The sequence below is a fragment of the Harpia harpyja genome, chromosome 7, assembly GCF_026419915.1.
Source record: "Harpia harpyja isolate bHarHar1 chromosome 7, bHarHar1 primary haplotype, whole genome shotgun sequence".
Classification (NCBI taxonomy): Eukaryota; Metazoa; Chordata; class Aves; order Accipitriformes; family Accipitridae; genus Harpia; species Harpia harpyja.
This window is the reverse complement of record NC_068946.1, coordinates 50,729,401-50,751,387: the sequence shown is the minus strand read 5'-3', so window position 1 is coordinate 50,751,387 and position 21,987 is coordinate 50,729,401. Positions and strand designations below refer to the sequence as shown.

Sequence of the window (21,987 nt, the reverse complement as noted above, 5' to 3'; positions counted from 1 at the left end):
AACCACATACATTATATTTAAGTACTGTAGGTGCTATGTTGCTGTGCTGCAGCAACACTGCTTTCAGCAAGCCAAGCTGCCTCCCATGGCTGCAGCAAAAGGACAAGGTGCGGGTCGCACCCAGCTCTTCCATGGCCTTAGTCTCGTCTTTCTCACTTACAAGAAACCCTTAATGCTTCCATTAAACAGTATTTTGCATTTTTTTTTTAACTAAATAACCTCTTCACTCTTCATTTTCCGTAAGGCCACACATACAGAACAAGTGTTACTTTTGGTTTAAAATTGCTTTTATTTTATATGGAGAAAAACAGTAGTAAGAAAGTAACAAAATTAATATCTGCCTGAAAGAGCACAGGACAAGTATCATCCTGGGATCCAAAAAATTCTCCAAACAAAAAGGCTGAAAAATTTTTAAAATATGTATATATTGTGAGATGCTTGGGGCAGTAATACCTACGCTGATAAAACCATGTGAAATAGCCTAGTGCAGAGCAACTTACAGCTCAGGTCTGGGTGCAGGGAGGCACATTACTTGGGTGCAAAGCAGCGGGGACACCTTGCTGGTTTTGTCCTGGTGCAGCTGGAAGCAGTGGGTCTGTACACAGCCAGCATGGGGGCTGCAGCCTCCTCCCGGCTGCAGAGCAACACCTGGTCATATAGATATATCTTTAGGTATGTAAACATGCTGGCTATATAGAAAAGTGGAGATCCCAGCGTCAAAAGCACAGACAGGATGCATACTGTTAAAAAACAAGTCCACACAGGCTTTTAGTGAGATGGAGCTCTTTACTTTCTGGAAAATGTTCTCCTAGGGCTGGACTAAATAGCCAGGGTGAAATCTTGGCCCCGTTGACCTCAGCAGGACAAAGAGCTCATCCCTGGTGTTGCAGGCGGCTCCGCCGACCCTGGCTGGGAACGGGAGGCTGCAGCTGAGCCCCACTTTCTTGCCTTCTTGCCTGCAAGTTGCCTTCTTTCTACGCTATGCCTTTCTGCGACCCCATCGCCCCTGTACCCATCCTGACTTTTCTTCTGCAGGTGGTCTGGACTCTAGGATTCAACCACAATCATACTCAAGTTGTTGCTGAAGATGATCCTCCCGTCCTTTTTGCTGCTGCACTCGGGCTGGCAGAGAGCCTCCTGCAGCTGCCGCCGCAGCCCCGGGGGGGCCGTGCCCAGGAAGTTTTTCGTCCCCGTCAGGAAATCCATCATGCGGCCCCCGACCGGGTCCCCCTCGATAAAGCACTCGGTGATATCCCAGCCCGATGGGAACTCGTAAACGTGGTAGTCAACACCCAGTCTCTTCAAAACATCCGTGATGCCGTTGGAGGTGATGTAGTGGCCGCTGTCGGTGGAAGGCAAACAGTGTCTGTACTTCTTCCATAAGCTGGCCCATCCGCTACTGTCTGCCAGAGCAAGAGGGAAGGTTACTTTGGCAAAGCCAAGGCAGTCAAACACCTAAACTACTAAATGAGTGTGAAATGCTCCCTCACTGCTGGCCCAGATCCTGCCAGGAGCATGAGAAGAGCTTTCTTCTTATTTGAGTCCACTTACAAATGTCTGTGCCTGGAGAGGGGTAAAAGTGTGATCTCTCTCAGCCCTCCTTCCAAAACTCTCCTCTTTAAAGGAAACTCCTAGGAGACGGTCTCCAGCACTGGATTTGCCGAGGGAGGAGTACACACAGAGGTAACAACACATTGAGCTTGCACATGTATGCTACCTATTAAGTGCCCCTTTGCTAGAATAGTGCAGATGTTTTTACATATTGAACCTCAATTTTAAGTCCACATCGAAGAATACATACCTGAAAAAGCTGGTCCCAGCTAGCAAGGGAAACAGCCTACCGGCAACGTGAGAGGGAGTTTTAATGGCAAACATGGGGAAGTGTGCTTTATCCACCGCACCATGAGCCGGGGATTCATGAATGGCACACTGGAAAAAACACTATTTTTAATAAGTGCCATGATGTTGAGTGCCTTTTTTTCCTACCCTGCCATAAAGCCCGCAGATCTTGGCAGCACCCGTTGTCCTGCTGGGGTCTTGGCCATTGCTGTGCAGAGGGGAGACCCCCAAAGATGGGTCCTCCCAGAGCTCAAGTTGCATTTTTACAGTGCTGATTTCACCATGAAGAAGGATTGACCCTCATTTATGAATAGCCATACTTCTCTCTAGCCAGTAATTTCACGGCAGGAGGTCTCTTTGAGGTACAGAGCAGTTCATCTACTTCATAAGCAGGGAAGCAAGAGCACGAAGGCTATGTCTAAGTGGTCCCATCAAACTCTGGGGCCCAAGATTGCAAGCCCAAGATTGCATGCTCCCTATGAAATACAGTATTTGTTTTATTTAATTACTATAGCATAAGCGCTACTGAAATCCCAAGACAAATATCTGTGGCTCTCAAACTTCGAAGCTCTTCAAAACACCAGCGATGAAGCAAAAAATAAGAGGTCCCTCTTACCTGATAAAATTATGATCAGGAGTTTACCATGGTGGTCGAGGCAGCTGTGGAAAAACTTGATAGCATTGGGAATATCCTCCACCCGGTACAGCATCTAGAAGTGATAGTTACACACAGCCATTACTCCTCCTCCACAGTGCAATGGCCCTTCAAAGGCTTGAACCCTTTCTCTAGTAGAGTTGTTTTAAATTACTTCCCAGTTGCTTCCCAGCCTGTCCTGACTCAGCACGCACATTTAGGGATGCCCCACAGGACTGAGCATCACCAGCTCTCCACTAGCACCAACAGCCTGAGGTCAGACCCGGGGACCCTCTGCTCTGCCTCGGCCACCAGCCAGATGCTGACCGGCCCATCAAGCCCAGTGCAGTTTTGTGGTTGGAAAATATGCGCAGAGGGGAGTCCCCTGGTTTCTGTGGCTGGTCCTTGTGTGGATTGTCCCGGCTCATAGTTCACAAAGGAGTTTCACCACGTCTAGTGCACACAGGCGACTCATGGAGGGTTACAAAAGCGGCCCAGCCTTGGATTGCCTTGAGGCCCTGGCTCTCTGCAGAGACGACTCACGGGGAGCTGTGTAGACAGCTTAGCCCTGGGTTGTCTGATAAACCCTGAACTAAACAGGGCGGTGGCTGGGCCATTCAGAGAACCAAAACCTGAACTGAGCCTTGAAATCCCTTAACAAATAGTATGCCCTGAGTCTCAATCCAACCACTATTCAGTTGCCTGAGGAAGCAAGGTAAAAAAAAAGAACTGGAGGGTTTCAGCTTCAGTTTCAAATGACAACCTTGTGTATTCAAACAATCACAGACCAGCAAAGGAAAGATAAGGGGAAACTCCACTCAGACATACATAATCCATTTAGGCATACATCATAATCCACTCAGACATAGTCATACACACCATTCCACAAGTCAGGGGATAAAAACGCTAAGATTCAGGTTGGAAATGGGGGAGTCACTTCTCCAACCATACAGTTGGCTTGTGAAGGAAACCCTTCCCCCCCTTGATCAGGACGCCGGTCGAGGTAGCTTCCCTGGGATTGAGAGCCCTTACCTGGAGGGGTAAGTGAATATTGTTTATGTTTTAAGTTTGTAAACACATGTGTGCCTGTGGTTGTCTGTGAATTGCTTGTGGTTGTAACAGTGTACTACCCTTGCCTTAAAAATTGCAATAGTGCATTCCTCCATTGTATTTGTAAAACCTGCAATAGTGGTGTGTGAAGTCTGTAAGTGAAGTTCAAATAAATCATTTGCTTGAACCTTGCAGTTAAGTCTTTTTCCGCCACAGTCCTTATCACCAGGGGCATTTCTCGGCTGTGTCTGGGCCGTGGGCATGCTGGATCTTTTCCACACACTGAGGAATTTGCACTAGGACAAAGCAGAGCTCATCTCAAAGGCTGCTCTGGGGACTTGTAACTTAGTCCTTGACCCAGCCATGAAACCCCTGAAACACTTTCTGGTTGTGAAATCAGCTCTTATGAAATGAAAGCAAAATAAAATAAAGGAAAAATGAAATAAAAGCCACTAAAGTGAGGGAATAACAGATTTTTACAAAATATAATTGGCACATAAAACATCAGAGTCATCAGTGTCAGAGACAGAGCAGCATAATTTCTGACCCAAAACCTGACACAGGTGTTCATTCACCAACCTTTCCCTTCAGTGCCATCCAAACTACTCTGATAAGGCAAAAAATTCAAGGTTTTTTTGAGGCAGCAAAGCATAATTGTTGGCCTCCGTCTGACATGCAATGGCCTGAGACTCATCCTGTTTTATTACCCACCACACACAGTTAAACTAGTACAAACCAGAGACCAAAACCAGGGTGGATAGGGAATGAGGTTAGGTGTTTGTAGGGCCGCTGCGGAAGTTATTGCTCAGTTCTGCTCATGAGCAGAACTGTGCTCAGCTCTGGTCCCCCTAACTTCATGCATACAGCAGAAATGAAGGGAGTAGTTAAAGCTAATACTCCTATATTAAAGCAATACTCCATTACCTGAATCATATGGATGAAGTCAAATTTCTTATGTGCGCCTTTCTCTTTCGCCTGTTGTTCGTACTCCAGGGAAGTGAGCTGGTGCCAAAGAAAAGAGACGTTCTGCAGATCTGGAGCTTGATTCACCAACTCTGTTTTAAAAAGTAGAAGAAAAAGATGAATTTCACAAAACAGCAGAAAAACTCATTGTTCAGACTGATGGTCCTCACTATACCCCAGGCAGGCAGGTATAGCCTTACCTTTGTAAGCTGCCACGTGCTGTGGGTTGGGCTCTATGATCTCGTTGTCAATAAGGATCCCTGGGTGTGCAGCCTGCATTATCCTGATCATTTTCAAATCCTGCTCACCTATTCAATAAACACAAATGCATTACTTTAAGAAGTACATCAATGTGGTTAAAGGATGCCGGTGCACCTGCCGCCTCTGCTGCTGGGAAATCCCCCAAGTAGAAGTGAGGCACTCTCTACCTTGTGGTTTGCATGGTGGCATCTAACCCAGTCTTACCACAATATCTTACTGCTCAAGGTAACACACACTTGCAAATAAGACTAAGAACAAGGAAGAGATAAGCAGCAGTGCAGAAACCTGCTAATGGCAATACTCTGGGTCATGGGACAGACAGGTCAAACTGATCAAAGATCAATGTTTAAAAAAAACCACCGTGAAGCATTAATTTTCAACAAAAGCACAAAGTTTGAATGGGCGTGAGGAGGCAGTCAGCACAGCTGTGCAACTTCAGCGTGGCACAGGATGGTCCGTGCCTTTGGCACTGCCCCAGGGAGGTGATGGCTGCTCTGCTGCTGGTGTGTCGCGGCTTGGAGACCTGGGGACCTGCATGGCAAGAGGAAAGACCCATTGACATGCGGTACCCTGGGTCTTCCCTCTTTGGGGACCAGCCACACGGTCTCAGCTCCGGGCATCTACTAACTAGTTGTTATCTTGGAGTTGCAAATAGAGACTCATATATTTGTGTGTAGGTACTCTGCAAATTTAGCTATTGGTGCTCCTCTGTTGTTATCTAAGTGGAGCAAATGGCAGTCTATCCTTCTGTCCTAGGAAGTTCCCAGCCTCTTTCAAGGTGATGCAGGTCACCCTTGTTTCTTTCAGAAAGGCCACAATACACCAAGTGTACAAAGTCCACCTGGGACTATGGAAATAAACAGCAGAGGTGACCACCCTGAGTGGACCTTTGCAAGAATCCTGTCTGTAGCTGATGGTGGGGCCTAAAAATAGTCCTGCCCTTGCAAATGTCACAAACAGAGGGCTTGATATGAGATACTGCATCTTCCCTAGCCTTTCAGCTGATGTACCAGCTATGAGAAAAGTCGTCATCTTTGGCAGGTGTTGCAGTAAATAGAATTCAAGGAAGGAAATATCAGCCATGCCAGCACTACAGGGACATCCAAGGAAGGATGAGTCTTTTGAAATTGGAGAAAAAAAAAACAAGACCCCTGAGGAATGCAGTGACAGCGGTGCAGGGCTGGCCAAAGGCACAAGGAAAGAGGCTGCAGCTGCATCCGTTGAAGGTGGACCAATATTGCTGACAGAAGGAAGATCCCTACAGCAACATTTTAGACAGTGCTAAATGCCAGTTAATATGTGCCTGGGGTAGGGAGCACCAGCAATTAGAGGGCTGATGTGGGCTCCCTGCAGGCTCAGGGAAGGTGGGAGACAGAGCATCGCTGCCCCATGCCCTGGAGCCACTGATGGTGACAAATGGGTATCTTAAAAGACGTATGTTTTTTTTGTTTTTTTACTCTGCCTCTGTAAAATGCCCTAATCCAGTCTTTGCAAGAGCAGGTAATAACATCCTCAACTGGGGTGTCTGCAAAAACAAGCGGTAAAAATACAATGCTTCAGAGCAGGAATTTCTCTGCTCCAGCTTGCCCTGCCAGCAACAACCTGTCAGCATCAGCCACAGTGAGGCTGAAACAGGAGTGAAACCCCTCTGCAAGCACCAGCCCATGCTGGCACTAACTGGGAGGTTACAGCCGAGTTGGTTAAACCAGCCACGGGAAAACACGGGGTGAATGAGAAAATGTGATCTGGGTTGGCCAGCAGTCTGTTAGGATGTGGAGTTGGTCACTAATCCCCATTAATATTTTTGTCAACTAAACTACTTCTGGGGGCTCTGTGAAATCAGAGTCCAAGCCTGGAAAGGTCAGGGATCAGATATAACCTTTTGCTCAATGCCATCCTAGCTCACTTCCCTGCCCAGCTGCAGAAGTTCAGCTCTTGCAGCCGTGGACAAGCTGAGGGGGGAAAGAATCTGTACCCCGTCCCATCATCTGTGAGGGGCAGTTACCCAGGAAACCCAGGAAATTTTAGAGTTTTTACTTTTCCACTAAAACGTCTTCTGAAGAGGAAATAAGGAAAAATGTGGAAGGTGCAAAAAGTGCATTTTTCCCTTGTGTTTTCTTGGAGTCAGAGTTTCGGTTTTATATTACTTAATGAAAATAGAGTGTAATTAAGAACTGAATGATTTCTTCCTGCTTGCTTTCTCAAATGCTCCAATGCATTCCCAACTGGGGAAAACAATTCAACGCTATTTTCTTCTTACTCAGGAAAACAAGAAAACAAAGTGAGAAAAATACTTTCATTTGAAAGTATTAACACTTAAAATTCAGCTGAAAATACTTTTTAAAGCAAAAGCAAACTCTGACAAATCAAACTGCCACTTCTTTTCTCTACTTTTTATTTCATCCTGGTTTCTCTAGGAGCAAATTTGGATGTTTCACCACTTTATTCTTTTTTTAAACACAAATACATTTAAAACAGCTTTAAAGCTGTTTTTCCAAAAGATGGGTTTCTCTCTGGGGGGAAATATCATTTTCAGTTAAACCCTACTTATCACTGGGTAAAAACACAGCAGTAACAAAGAAACACATCTTGAAAAAGCTGATGCAGCCCCATGCTAATCCTTGTAGCCAGCTGGTTTTGTACCACCTGGAGCAGAGCATCGCCCAGCTTTGGCCTCTGGGATCTCTAAAAGCAAAGCAGAAAGAGAGATCCCTTCAGGTGGGATAATCTAAGACGAGACTTCAGGTGGAATGAACCTCTCAGATCTCTCTCCCTCTCTCTCTCTGACAAGGTTTGAAGATGCTCTTGTACCTAACCCGGAGCAGAACTCCTTGCTTTAAGACACATAAAGTCAGCTGAGAGTCATCAAGAGGCAGAGACTAAGCTAAAATCCTCGCACTCATCTCAATTCTCGGCAAGATTTGAGCAGCAGCGTTTCAGAACAGAGTCGGGGAAGGAAGGAAGGGAGCATCGCTCTGGTCTCAGCTCCACACCTTGCTTTGCCATTCTCTGCTTCAATGAGAAACACTGTCATTAACGTCTGAGTAGTTATCCCCATTGCTCAAAATTTCAGTATCACTTTCTGCTACCCATAGGGACCCCCGTCCCCCAGCACCAACGGTGCTGCTAAGCTCCTTACCTGTGCCGCTTCCAACTCCCAGAACATTTATAGTCGATTTTCCATTGCCGAGACTGAAATTATAAGTACACACTACTTAACCACAGTATGTCACATGACTTCATGTTTTAATTCTAATATCTTGGATACCACATTGGCCCAGAAATTTTCATGTTTTGTCACATGAATCGGGATAGAAATTCAAGCATCCCTTTGGAGCCCAACTATAACCAGCTGCATGGTGGGAGCCAGCCCCGTATTAGCAAGCTCAGATTTCAAAGTACAGTAGGCATCAGGATATAGAGTTTCTCATCCTTTGCCAGAGAGTTTTCTTCAAGCTGTGGCTGGCACCATGCGAAAAGGCCTCAAGGAACCCCAGGGCAAAGGGTTCCCTTTAGGGGTAACGGGGCTGTGCCTGGCTGGGATGGGCACCGCTGGGGATGCAGGGACAAGGTGAGCTGTGGCGAAACCTCTGCAACCTCAGGAGACAAGTTTGGTTTTCCAATATTGGATATAAATACCCAGAAAAAGTAAAAAATCAGGCTATCTAGGTGACTGGAAATCCTCTCTTTGCAACATTAATCTTAGTTTGAAATTGGGAGGGAAAGTCAGAATCTTCAATAATTTTTATCTTAGCAAAATTACTTTTGAAAAGACCAAAGAAACCCCAGACATGTGGTTCCTAGCAGGATATTTAATAACAGCCTGGCTCGAGGATGAGGAGCCCATGCTTGAGGTGCCTTGCTGCTCTGACGTGCTTTATAACCTTAATCTGCTCTTGGGCATGGACTGTGCAGGGGGATTGAGTTTCCCATACACAATCTCAGAAGACACCACAGCAATGATTCAACAAGAGGGGAATGAGTAGTAAATCCTGGAGGGTGTGAGCTAGTCAAGGAGCCTTAGCCCTAATGAGTGTCAAGACCCTTTGACAGACCCACAATTAGCATCATAGGAAGCCGTAATGTTTTGCATCATTTAAAATTCACATAAGTAAATTTTTCAATTAAAATTTCCCAATAAAAATTATTTTTTTCATTATTATTTTATTGCTTATTTTTTTAAAAAAATATATATATATGATCTGGAGAATAAAAATTTGTCTGCCTAAATTTTTTTTCTCAATGGAGAATACAGTTTCTATAACATCCGAAATTATGCAAACTTGAAAGGGCTTTCTTGTGGTTTGGATCTAGGCTGTTCTAAAACTATCTGCAGTCATTCAGGCTTAATATATTACATCAATACTTCACAAAACTGATTATCATTTGGTACTTAAGGAATGCAAATCGACTTAGGATAGAAATAAGGAAGTCTTAGGGGATTGAGAAAACCAAGAATTAGTCACTAGAAGAGCATTAGAGATGTGTTTCTGTTTGGACTGATGTGTGATAAAGTCCCAAAAGCAGGGAGAGAGTGAGCACAAGAGAGCTTTCTTTTGAAAAAAACAAACAACAAACAAAAAATTTTAATCCTTGGAAAATCAGCTAATGAAAAGAGATGGACATGAAAATGAGGTCTCGATTCTTTCCTTAACATAAGCTGAGAGGCAGCACAGTGTATTAATTGAAATAGCACGTATTCTGGAGTCATTAAACAGAATATCCTAAAGACCACTATTAAGGGACTTAAAACTAAAAAGAATTAAAAGTTCATTCCTGCCCCAGAAAATCCTTAAGCATGTTTGCTGACCCTTGTATGCAGGTTGCTCTCCCAGGATAACAGATGGCTTTCCCACCTTGGTGGAAACACTCCTTACCCAGCCACGATGTTGGGCATTTCTTCCTTGTTGAACTCATCCATGCACTGATGCTCCGTTGAATGATCCAAAAATGACTTAAAGGCCTCTGCATACTCCTCAGCCGTGAGACTTCTCATGGAAGGAATCACATATAGCTCTTGAGAAACAAATACAAATTGTGTGTTAGTGTTTTCAAGGCAAGTGAAGGATCAAGGCACTTACCTCATGGAAGAAACCCAACCCAACAGAAGCCAGAGATTTGGGAAGACGGTATGAAGGACACATGGCCCACAAGCCATCCAGGCAGGTGGACTCATGCAAACACTTTCCAACCTGTTCACACTCAGGGTTTGAAAATTATTCTTAGATGCCCTTTGACATCAGTGTATTTGTTAACTGCTCATTACTACAGGTCAACCTGAGGAAAATGTCTCCAAAAGGCTTAGCCAGATACGGGGCACTCGGTTTACAGAAAGGGTGGTAACTGGAGTGTTTTTCTGGAAGACTCAAGGCAAGGAGGTGAAGGGAATCGTACAGCAGGTCCAAACCTGGAGGGGCCATCACTCGCGCACATGCTGGATGGTGTAACTGAAATAGCGAGCTGTTGGCATACTTGCTATTAGGGGTGATGCAACACAAAAACTATCTCCTGCAGCTGAAGCAACAATAGTCAACCCCGTGCACCTCAATTTCAACTCTTGCTGGTATGGGACCTCAATGCATTGCTGGAGAGGTGAATTCCCTGCTAGGAACTGCAGCTCGTGGCCAGGAGGGCAACTGATAGCAAAAGCATTTCATCTGAACAAATGTGGGTGGCTGAGACCAAGATTTCTAGCTCTGAACCAACACCCAGGGCTACTCAAGGGGTTGCAAGCAATTATTGCAAAAACTCACTTTCCTTCTGTCTCATCCTAATGACAGTGCTGGCACCAGGGCACAAGCTCTGGCCAACTGCTTGGGTCTGAGGAGCAATGATAAGACTAAGACTTGAGGCTCATGAGAAGTTGCCATGCAGCTGAGTACTGGCTCTGGGGTCTGTCTTGGAAGGCAGCTGAAGTGCCAGCCTCAGCGTGTGAGACCAGCACTGGAAAGGTAGCATTCAATAGGAAAAAAATCACCTCTTCCTCCTAAACGAAATGAGGATGAAGGACAAGACTCAGCAGAATATCTTCATCCTCATTGTTGCCTTTTGAGGAGCTGCTTATTTATCATCTGCTTTTAGTTGCCATTAGTAAGAAAACTATAGTTGTCTTGTACAGGACTGTGCAATCTTAAATTGAACGGCTGTGCTGTTTTCAAAATCACACGTCATTGGCAGTTGTGTTTCTGGTAGGTATGTATGGAGACCCTATGTCCAGCCCTATTGGAGGTAAAGATATCAACACCTATCCTCAACGCTTTGAACTATACCCTAACATAAACCTGAAATCACCTGAATTGTAGTCAGTTTAGCATCTTCTTTCATTTTTTTTTAAACAATCTCTAACTCCAAAAGAATTAAAACATATTTGTCACGATAGCAAGCTGAGTGGGCATTTTACTTTAATCTCCTTTTTGGTTTTTTTCTCCCAAATACCTGAATTATCGTGTGGAGCTGTCAGAATCTCTGCTTCAAAGTTCATGCTGGGGAACCTATTCCTGTAAGGAAAGTATAGCACTTCAGTTATTTGAAGAACCTGTACGCTTTTTTGAAGCTGCACTGAAAATGCAGAACAAAAGGAAGATGCTCCAGGACAAATTTTCCTCACCTGATAATCAATGCTATTTGTTCTCTTTTACTAGACTAAAGAAAGTCAAAACTTCTTGGTTAGCTGATCACCCATAAGTATCAGCAACAGACTGGCCAGCTGCACCAGTGCTTGTCTGATATGTGTTGTGGGAGCTTTTCCTACCCCTGAAGAATCGTTAACCAGTCAATACAGTGGAAGGCATTAGACTAACTGATATTAACACACTCTGTGAAACCTTTAATCATGAATGGAGTAGAAGAAATAGCAGTGAAATTAGGAAAAGGCTACAGCGAGCTTCAGTATCTGAAGTGCTAAAAGATCCACTTGGCCCAATGTTTCAGGGACCTTTTTCTTTGCTTTTTTTTTAACTTCAGATTTTCCTGGCTGCAAATACTACATTGGGTAGCTTGTAGGAGGTACAGTACTCAAAGGGCAAAAGTCTAAGAGGTCATTTGACTATAAATGTTTTAATTCTTAGTTTACTTTTGGGGGGGAAGAATTCCAGCAATGAAGTCACATCTTCATTTTCTTTTGACAATGTGCCTCATCTATAAAACACGGATGAGTTGCCACTAGCAAAAGGAAGGGGTGAAATTAAATTGCAGCAAGGACCTCACTTCTGCAGAGAAAGTGTTGGGGTGAGGCTATCTATGCAAGGGGAATAGTCATCTTCTGGGTAACCACATTTCAATATTGAGATGCACAGCAAGACTTAGGGGTGATATTCCTGCATAACCTGGGTTTAGACACTTTGCTGCTCCCAAAGCTTTGCTGTTAGAAAATGCTTCATGACAAGCAGTCTGCAATAGCAGTAAGCAGCTCCCGAGTCCCTCGAGCCAGGGAAAAAAACTCCTACGTGAATAAGAAACAAGCCAGGAGGTGGAAAAGAAAGAAGAGAGTCTTGCAGTGGGGCTTTGAGATACAAATATGGAATGACTGTGCTAGCAGGTAGCAAGGAAGTGGCCACGTGCAAATAACGCACTACTTTGGCTGATGAAGGCAAGAAACAACTAAGGTGTCCCAGAAGTCTCGGAGACGCTGGGGGCTGCCAAAGTCCTGCAAGACCAGTTGATTTCATCTGAGTTCACTGCCAAAGTCACACACCCAGCTGCCACGACGTACATCAAAGGTCTCGGTTCCACCACCTTGACCTCACCTCTCCCCAGAAAAGACCTTCCAGAAGTTCAGCAATAACTCAGACCACCTCCATAAGCTCCAGCTTGGCTGCAGCCCCGTCCCTCCGGTTTCTACTCAACCCTCTGACTTCTTCTTTCTCTGCCTGTCAAAACAGAGGACTATTTTGTCCTCTCAGCTGGCTGAACTGAGCAAGATGGTATTCAGAATAAATCTCCCACTAAAATGCCGAGGCATGGCATGGCTTCCCCTGTGCAGAGAGGAACAGCTCTCGGGGTCCCAGGACATGAACTCCATTTCTGACCGGTCAAATGTTTCCAGCCATCCCAGGAGATCTGCCAGGTGACCTGGACAGACTGCAGCACAAGCATTCACCAGGATGGATGATGCCAAGATGATAACTCTTCCACCGAGACTCTTGCCATTTCTCCCCAGGCAGGGTTTCTAAGACTGACGCTGCTGGGAAGGTGAAACAGGCTTAATTATTGCTAGGAACAAACGGACCTCCTCTAAAATCTGGCTTAAAATCTAGCCCAGATCTGAAAATTGAGTGCAATGCTTTGGGCCGGTACTGCCCATCCCAGGACGCTGATACCCAACAGCAGGACCGAAGCAGTGACTGCCAGGAAGAGGGATGCTCGTGGGCAGCTGGTCCTGCCACCGCTCCTGGCTAAGTCGGAGCTCGCCGTTAGCGAGGTTAAACCTCTTTCCCTCCATGAACCGAGCAGGTTGCATTACAGACTGCAGGTGCAGGGCACAGAGGGAATTCACAGTGTCACTTCAAGTGACGCAGCACCTTTAAGTTGAACAAGTTGTTAAATTCAAGACGTTTCTAGCAACACAAACTGCAAGAACACCTTCATAACTCATAATTTCATTACACCTAAACTTAGGCTGCTAAGGGGCTAAAGGTCTCCTCACAAAGGCTAGCTCAGCCCCTATCCCTCCCAGGACGCGGGCACATCTTCTGTTACTCCCACCTTACGCACATCCACCTGTGACACAGGGACAGCGGGGGCTGGCCCTGCCACCCCGCCAGACAGCGGGGAGACGCTCACCCTCGCTCCCTTCCAAAATCCACCTACCTCTTCACCTCCGGGGCCGGGTCCATGGTTGGGACGGGGTGCCGTGCCGGGACACGGCAACTGGTCGTGGGCGCCTGGCCACTAGGTTAGCATGGTCGTTTGCCGCCCGGCTCCGCACCGGCCGCTCAACCCGCCGCGACGCTGGAGGCCACCCCGGCGTGTGGCCGCGGCTCTGCCGGCACGTCTCAGGACGGGCAGCGTCACCGGAGCGAGAAGGGGAAACCCGAGCTCCGTGGGGAAGGAGCGAAGGGCCGGGGTTGGCGATGCGCAAGGCCTGACGTCTGCGGGGCTGTCCTCATGGCACAGGAGCTGCGCTGTTTTCGGGGGGAGGGAAAAAAAAACAACAACAAAAACAAAGGGACAAACTGAGACTTCCAGATCTTTAAAACCTGAGTGGAAGTGGCGGAGGGGTGTCAGCTGGCCCCAGGCAGACCCGGGGGCCATTTCCATCTGCTTTTTAATCTGCTTTGAACCCTGCCTCTCCTTCGTGCTCGCGGGAGCCACTTTCCTGCAGCCTTGCCGTGCTGCTGCCCGATGGACAGACTGGGGGATTAGCTGGGAGATCCCCACTTTCTCCAGAAAGAAGAGGGGCTTGCTGGCTGCCCAGAGACCTGAGCAAATGATTTTAACTTCGCTGATTCTGGGGGAAAGGGGGCATAACAGCAGTATGTGCCAGCGGACACTGCAGCCCCGCGGGCAGCCTGGCACCCCCCTGTCCCTGCCCTGTGAGGGGGACGGGCAGCCGGGGTGGGGGGCAGCAAGCCCAGCCTGCTCCCGCTCTGCTTGCTAAACCGCAGGGATTAGAAAGGGAGGAAATATTTTGGGGGGAGAGCTGGCCAAGCCGGAGGTGGTTGGAAGATACCCAGGATGGGCTGGCACAACAGGAGGTGCGGTGGTCGCGATTGTAAATACAGAAAATCCTGGGTGCTCTTTGTTCCTGGATTCAGCCTTTTCTCTACAGCATCCACGAGACTGATGCACCTTTTGACTAAAATCTAGTAACACAGAGGTGAAAAAGAAAGGATGTAGGGACTTTCTATGGCCACATGAGGTCTGGTGGTGGGAAGCGCAGCATTAGGATTCTCTCCACTCCCTTTCCCCGAAGGCAACGGGCAGAACAGATTTAGCAGATGACAAATAAAACCTTCTCCCTTGCTGCGATCCCCCCCCCCCAAAACACTGCCTGCCCCGCATGGCTCACCAAGACCAGGGATCATGCTTTCAGGTGGGGCTGCTTCACTGTCAAGTGACCTGTCTGGGTTTGTACTAGATTTGGCTTCCAAATGGATTTAAGTTATCTATCTCCACCCGGAGGCAGGTTTGCAGCAGCACATTAAGCTAGAAATGGCCACATCACTGCTCTTAACTAAAATATTCAAATCAAAGGTGAGGGAAGACCAGAACCTCTTCACTAGCTCTAAAATGCAGATTTGAGTCCTGATGCTGTTTGACCACCCAGGCAGTGATTTTACATCAGCCGTTTCCATCCCTAAATATTTCCAGCAGAGACGCCGGCCCCCAGACACCAACCGTGCGCCGGTGGATGGCACCTGGCGTTTCTCAGCCGAGCCCCACACGCTGCAGCTGCAGCTCCCTCCTGTCCCCCAGCCACCTCTGCCTCCTCCCAGCTAAGCCACAACATCACCCGCTCTGCCCCAGGCACCCCTGACCCCCCCCCATGCCACCACCAGGGATGGACACCCCGCAGGTCCCAGCAGAAAGACGTACCCCCCCGGAGCAACAGGAGCTGTAGAGAAACCTCCGGCATCCAGGAGCTGCACAGCCCTTGGAAACCTCCTTGTACATCCACTGGGGGCTGATACCCCTCCCTCGTCCCCCCCCTTCCAGCTCCAACAACCCACGTAGGAGCATGCCACAACTGAGCTGGCATTAGCCTACAACAACAGCCTTTGTTCCCCTGGCACTGGAAACAACAGCACATTGTGGGCAGCTGCCTGCGCCGGCAGGAATTGGCGGCAGGGTGGCTTTGGAGGATGTACCCTCGGCACGCTGTGCTTTCGGTTGTTCTGGTCAAGCTCGTGACTAAATCCGCTCTAAACTGTGTTTTTCGTGCAAAGTGAAAAAGCTGGGGGGTTTTGATCAGTGAGGTGATGGCTAAAGCCAGAGTGGGGCTGCAGTGCGAGAAGAACAAAGCAACAGTGTTTTTCCCCACACGCTGCAGCTGTGGAGGTCAGGTTTGGGCTGATCCTGCAGAAATAGGTCATTCGCTTTTCCCAGGAGCGAGCCTGCCCGAGGCTGGTATCGCCCTTGCTGCCGAGCCCCCTCGATGCTCCATCTCCATCAGCCCACCACGACAAGCCTCGGACCTGCGCCTCCAGGCAGGAAAGTCCAGGGGTTTGGAAATCAACTTTCAAGGAATTTATCTTCTAAATAGTGATCAGCATTTAGGCTGATGAATGTCAGGAAGGTCCTTGGCATTTTTACAGAGTTCCTCATGGCATTGCTAGTTTATTTTTTGAGATCCTCCCAGCAGCACATAGAACAACTAATTAAGGCCCATGTAATGTAACTTTGATTTTCTTGTGAGCAGAGCTCTTTTCTTCTGCAGCGGTGTTTCCTTTTTTAATGAAAGCAGTTTCATCAGTTAGATATTTTCAGTTTCCTAGACAAATGTTCTATGGTATAGCCAGCAATTTCTGTACTCTCCTGAGTGAAATATTTGGTGCAAACCCATTATTCTGCACTAGGCAAGTTCTGGTAGAGAGGAAGATAACCAGCATTTTTGTAGCACCCATTTTCCTGATAGTTAAAGACAAGATTTCTCATTAAAGGAAGAAATTTTGTTTTGCATTAATCCTATTAAATATTTAACACCTCCTGGGCAGCAGTAGATCTTGGAGTTCGAGCAGCAGTATTTGTTTTTATAAGCGTATACAGTTTTTTTCCTATAGGAAAAAGAATATGGCTTTTGATAAATACTGAAAAAGATGACATCGGAGAAGCAGAACCCATCCCTCCCCAGGGGAAACAGCTCTCACTGCTGCCGGGCCTGGCCGTTCCAGTTGCGTTTCGATTTAACCTCCCCAAAAAACCCAAAGCACCTAGATCTGGAGATCAATTATTCTTTTTAACACAGCCCTTCCTGCCTTTTTATTAAAGCCTGGCTGCTGGTGCAGTTCTTCCAGACCTTTTAAAATCACTTTTTTCAAACTGTTTGACTAGAGGTCATATCTCATGTAGTTGTAATTACAGAGCTAAGGTAAGGGCAGAGGGAGACTCCAACATGACCACCTTCAGAAAAGGCTCTTTGATTCAAGGTGAAGACCAGCTTTTGCTCTACACACCACAAAGCATTCAAAAGAAAAATCTCTCTGAGAACAAAGACAGGTACGATAAAGTGTGCCTTTTACCCCTAAAGAGCTCACAGGTCTTCAGCTGGGAAAATACGCTCAGAATTAAACTTTCCCCAGCTGTACCCATGCTGCTGGGAGTACAGCATCAGCAGGATTAAACACATCTGACAGGTACCATGCTCCAAAACCAGGGCATTTGCAAACCCCGCTGTACGGAAACGTGGAGAATTGCCAGCGAAAGAGGTTTTGTCCCTGGCTCCAAGTCAGCAGTGCAAATAGTAAGGCCATGGAGACCGGTCCCTGAGAAATTTTCTTGGTCAAGAGGACAGACTAACAGGGACAGGAGTTTTTGGTAAGAAACCAAGGGACCCTCCCAGGGCTGGGGCAGCTGAGGAAGGGGTACATCCAAGGGAGCTCGGCACTGTGGGAGCTTTGCTTTTTGCTAAGGTTTCTCGGTGGTGCTGGCGTGCTAAATCAATGCTCCTGTGCTTCAGAGGGGCTCACCAACCAGCCTGTAACTGGGAGCAAGTAAGTCTGCAGGTGCAGGAGTTACAGCTGGGCAGTTTGGATTAATCACAGCACATTGCAAGGTGATGCAAACTGCTGGCAGACCCAGGGACCCACGGGTGCTGAGCTCCCATAAGGGCCATAAAGAGCTCAGAGAGCAGGTAACACAAAAGTACCATTGAATTCTTAATGTCACTGATTATTACATTTCAATTGCACCTGAAATGTAGGATCAGAACTGAAGTCCTGTTTACCTACCTTCTCTTAAAGCAAGGCTGAGCCCAGCCATCACGGCATGCATGACACTGCACTACCTCCGAAGGGAAGAGGCCTGAACGCTCCGAGCAGCCAAAGTACCCCAGGAGAAGCCACTCTGCCAAGGAAAAATCTGTTACAAAACCAGAATATTTCTTTTTATGCCATCAATGGAACTAAGACGACGAGTAGCCCTTTTCTGGGTAAACAGAGAGCAAACGGTGGGAAAGCGGGCACAAGTCCAATGTGGGATGCTCACCTTTCACAGAAGCTTTGGCTGATCTGTGAATCTTTCTGGTTTGTCCTGCTCTTAAAAGAATATCCTTAGCTAGATTAACATGTCTTTGAAAGTTGGGTTAATGTTTCCTTTCCATTCGCAGTAAGTTCTATCATCTCTGAAACCCTAGTATTTATACCAGGCAGCAAACATGCCCGTTGGTCCCTGGACCGTGGCAGCTGGTCCCTTTGGCTCTGCCCACAAAGTGAGCAGAGATGGAGAAAACCACTTTGAAAGCCTGAACACTTACTGAAAAGTATTTATGAAAAATTAAATCCAAAGAAATACATCAAATCGAGCAGCATTGAGTCAGCTCAGCACTTCTGATGCAAGTTCAGCAACGTGCTTGTCTATCATTCGGCAGATCGCATTAACAGGTAGAGGAGAAAATGTCCAAACGAAAGCGACTACAGATTTATTTCATCAAAAGCCACTAGATGGGGATGCAAGGACACTTTTCTGCTCTTTTGCTTACACTTGGACCCCCGTTTAGTCGCGCCTGAGATGGCCTTTCCCGTTAACGGGCTGTTGTTGTCTTTGCTTTTTTCTTTTTCGGAGCTGACAGAGGTCATTTGGAAACTTATCACTCGCTGACTTTTCATCCTGTACAAACCAGGCCTTAGGCAACTGTTACGATGTGATTACTGCTTGCTGAATATTATTCTCGAGGCTCAGCAGAAGCAAGAGTGAAGGACTTGGCTTTCAGTTTGCGGATTAGTCGTCTTTTATAGGCTGTGGAAAGGAAAAGTACTTTATATTGAACACAGTGGGGGAAAAAAGGGTATTCAGCAAATTGGTAATCTCTGAAAATGGCCATACTTTGGAACAGTTACTGTGGAAAAAAGTCAGGAGATTTTTCCTCAGGCTCAATAGTCAAATCTCCAGGCAATTTTTTTCTCTGCCTTTGAAATCCGTATTTCTCCTATGAATAAGAGATAAAATCAGAAAGATTGGTTTGGCAGAGGTGTAGGCAGGATTAGCCCTGCTGTCTAGGACAGACGGTCTCCATAGATGCATACCATGAGCGCATACAGGCTGCGGGAATCCATGCAATGTGTAAGTAATTCTACAGGGTGTAAGGAGTGAGGAGGGCTCCTGCTATACATTAATTTTCAGCTCTGACCTCCATTCACCTTGGGCTTCTGCAGTGAGCACCCACTCTTACTATTTTTATCTTAAGTGTTAGGATATTTGGTGCTCTTATTAATTCTCAGCTCCTAGAGTCAGGCGAATGTGAAAAAAACTCTCCTAGCTCTTTCAACAGTAAAATTCCAGCTTCTGTAGTACAGTGGGGTACCCAAAATGCACCTCAGGGTTCAAACACAGAAGATGCTTTGAAAGAAGTCCAAAAATGGGTTAATTTAAAAGCAATTTCATAAAAGCTTTCAGTAGCTGCCAGGGAGGAGGGAAGGAGGAGTCAGCGCGTCTCGGGCAGAATAACCAGCTCAGACGGAAAGTCTGAGAAAAATGCTTTGGTAAATACCCTGAAAGTAAAATAATCTTACATTATAATGATAAATTCAGAAAACTGGGAGAACCATTCAAGTACTTAAGTGATGACATGTCTTTCTTACCCGATATGCTTAAAGCCTAGAGCTAATGCCACCAGTTCATAGCAATCCATGTTTTAAGGATTGGGGGGGCAGAGGCGACAGGGACTGTTTTGTGTTTTAAATTGCATCTCCAAGAACTGCTAAAAATTGATTGCTAGATTTCATTAAAAAATAACCAGAAATGCAATTGCTCTTCCTGGGCGAGAGGGTGGAAGGGCTGCAGGGGCGAGGGCTGAAGGGGCCCTGGGACGGCAGCGGTGGCCGTTCCCCTGCGCTCTCCGGCTGTCGGACCCTGCAGGCAGCTGCCCTGAGCCCATCCTTCGTGGTGTTCCCAGCAGCTCGAGCAGGTACTGCAGCCTCCCTGTATTTTTCTTCTATTTCCCCCCACCCCCCGCTGCTTAGTAGTCTCCTCATGGTGACAACAAAATGTCTGTTTTCCAGGAAACCATTTGAGCTTTATGGATTAGCCATGGTAGGCACTTGCAGACCTCCATAAAGCACGTTGACACGCTCTCTGGTGTATTACTAACTCGACTGAAAAATTGATCAAAACTGATAGAGTTACAGGGCCCTGAGTCCCTTTACAATCTGTCGTTGCGCTGCTCAGCTCTTACAGAGGCAGCAGAGCCAAACCCAGCGAAAACTCTTGCCTGGAAAATACACCTTCATCCTCCCCTTGGCTTTGCCCTGGGGCAAGAGCCACAGACCCAAAGCAGAGATGTGTGGGATGCACCTCCCCAATTGCTGCTGCTCCTCCTGGGGCTGAGCTCCCCCCGGCACCTGCAGGTGTCCCCGAAATGTAGCGGGGAACACTTGCATCGCACCGGCTGCGATGTCCTCAGGGCTGGCATGTCCTCATCCCGACACGGGGTCGGCCTCGGGTACCTCCTGCACCCTTGCTGCGGCTGCGCATCCCCCATCCCATCTGCTCCAGCAGCAGCTCTTAGGAGACGCTGCTGCTTAAATTATTTAACAGGATTATTTAACAAACGCATTAAATGGGGGCATACGTTTGCCACACAGTAGCAGAGCTACTGGTCTACTGCAAGACCTCAGCAAAGTCTTTTTTCTTTTCCTCCCTGCCTCCCAGCACCTCACCAAGCTTATCAGTCCCTCGGAGCAGAGTCCATGCTTTGCAAGGTATTTGTGCTTTATCTCATCCCAACATCTCCTAGTCTTTGGGAAGGCAGCCGGGTGTCAGGTGTGTAGTCTCTCCCCAAGCATCCTCTAGTGTCCCAGTCCTACAGAAACACCTCCTGCTTCTGTTTATTATTTACACTTTGATTTTTGCTGGAATCCCAAATGAAGACTGAATAGCAAAGCCAATACCCGATTCAAAGTGTTTCCAAATGAGGGGTCAGGTGGGATACAAAGGATATTAAGATAATCGACAAGGGATCAGAAGGGATGAGATAACGGAGGAGATAAGGCACTCGCTTCCAGTCCTAAACGTGCAATCAGAGCCAAAATGCTCTTCACCACGCATTAAGCTATGCCCACTCTCGTATGAGACACTGTGCTCACTGTCAAATTCAGTTCAATAAAGCTGATCAATAAACACACAGAGATGAATGCAATGACATGATACGCACGCAGGGGAGGAAGCGCTGCCATGGAAAGGCATTGCTCGCACGAGTCCCTTTGTGCTGCCTTCGAATCACGCACCGCCAACGGGAAAAGGACAGCGAGGGACGTGCTCGGCTGTTCGGCTCTTTGGAGTCTTGATACAGCTTATAGCCTCCACCAACGTTACTCAAACATGTCTTTGAAATTATGTCAAAATATTATTAACACATGGTTTTATTAGACAAAAAATGTACGGTAATGACTAGTTTCAGCATGGGGAGCAAGCAGAGTTAATTTTAAAATTTTATATGTGCACGTGGATAGATATACAGGATATTCAAGAAAAAAAATGGGAATACTTCACTGCAAACATCAAGCACAGACAATCTTCTATCACCTTCCAAAATGCTGGCAGTTTTCCAGTTTGTAGGCTGTGTGCCATCGTAACACCTCAACGGTTTATTTATTTTTACCTGAATATACACAAAAATAAAAGGATCTTCCAGGAGCTATTTGCACCCCTCCCATTCCCTCCACCTATGAACAATTTCTGCTGGGCTCCTCGCCGGGTCCCACACCCCGGTCAGATCCCACTGGGGCCGACAGCCCGTAATGCAGCACAGAGCAGAGCCGTCCCTGCAACCCCCGTGCCACCCTCGTGGGGTGACCCTGGCCAAGAGAGGGGTGCAGGAGGAGCCCCAGCAACCCCTGGAGGCAGCCCCAGCTGCCTGCATGGGTAAAAACGTGCAGCATGAACTCTGGGTAACATTAAGGTACTCAACATCTTTTCAGACAACGATGCTATTTAAGTCATCATTACAGCAACTGTAATTCTTACTGTACGTAAGTCTTTCGTGCCCACCGAGGTGATGACAGGCCCTGAGGGCCCCAGCTCCCTCCTTTTGTCCTTGCTGTCCCGTATGGCCACAAAATTCTCATTTCCTTTCCCCCCAACCAGAT

The 21,987-nt window shown here is 47.0% G+C and overlaps 1 protein-coding gene across 1 annotated transcript; it reads right to left on the bottom strand.

Moving 5' to 3' along the window:
• Window positions 1–265: 265 nt before the first annotated feature.
• On the bottom strand, window positions 266–15,379 carry LOC128144471 (carnosine N-methyltransferase 2-like). Its single transcript, XM_052793349.1, is given in 10 exon segments — window positions 266–1,403; window positions 2,456–2,549; window positions 4,448–4,578; window positions 4,687–4,794; window positions 7,887–7,939; window positions 9,625–9,763; window positions 11,183–11,244; window positions 13,556–13,593; window positions 13,595–13,869; window positions 15,284–15,379. Coding segments are annotated over 10 exon segments (1,296 nt in total). The 5' UTR covers window positions 15,324–15,379; the 3' UTR covers window positions 266–1,047.
• Window positions 15,380–21,987: the final 6,608 nt, after the last annotated feature.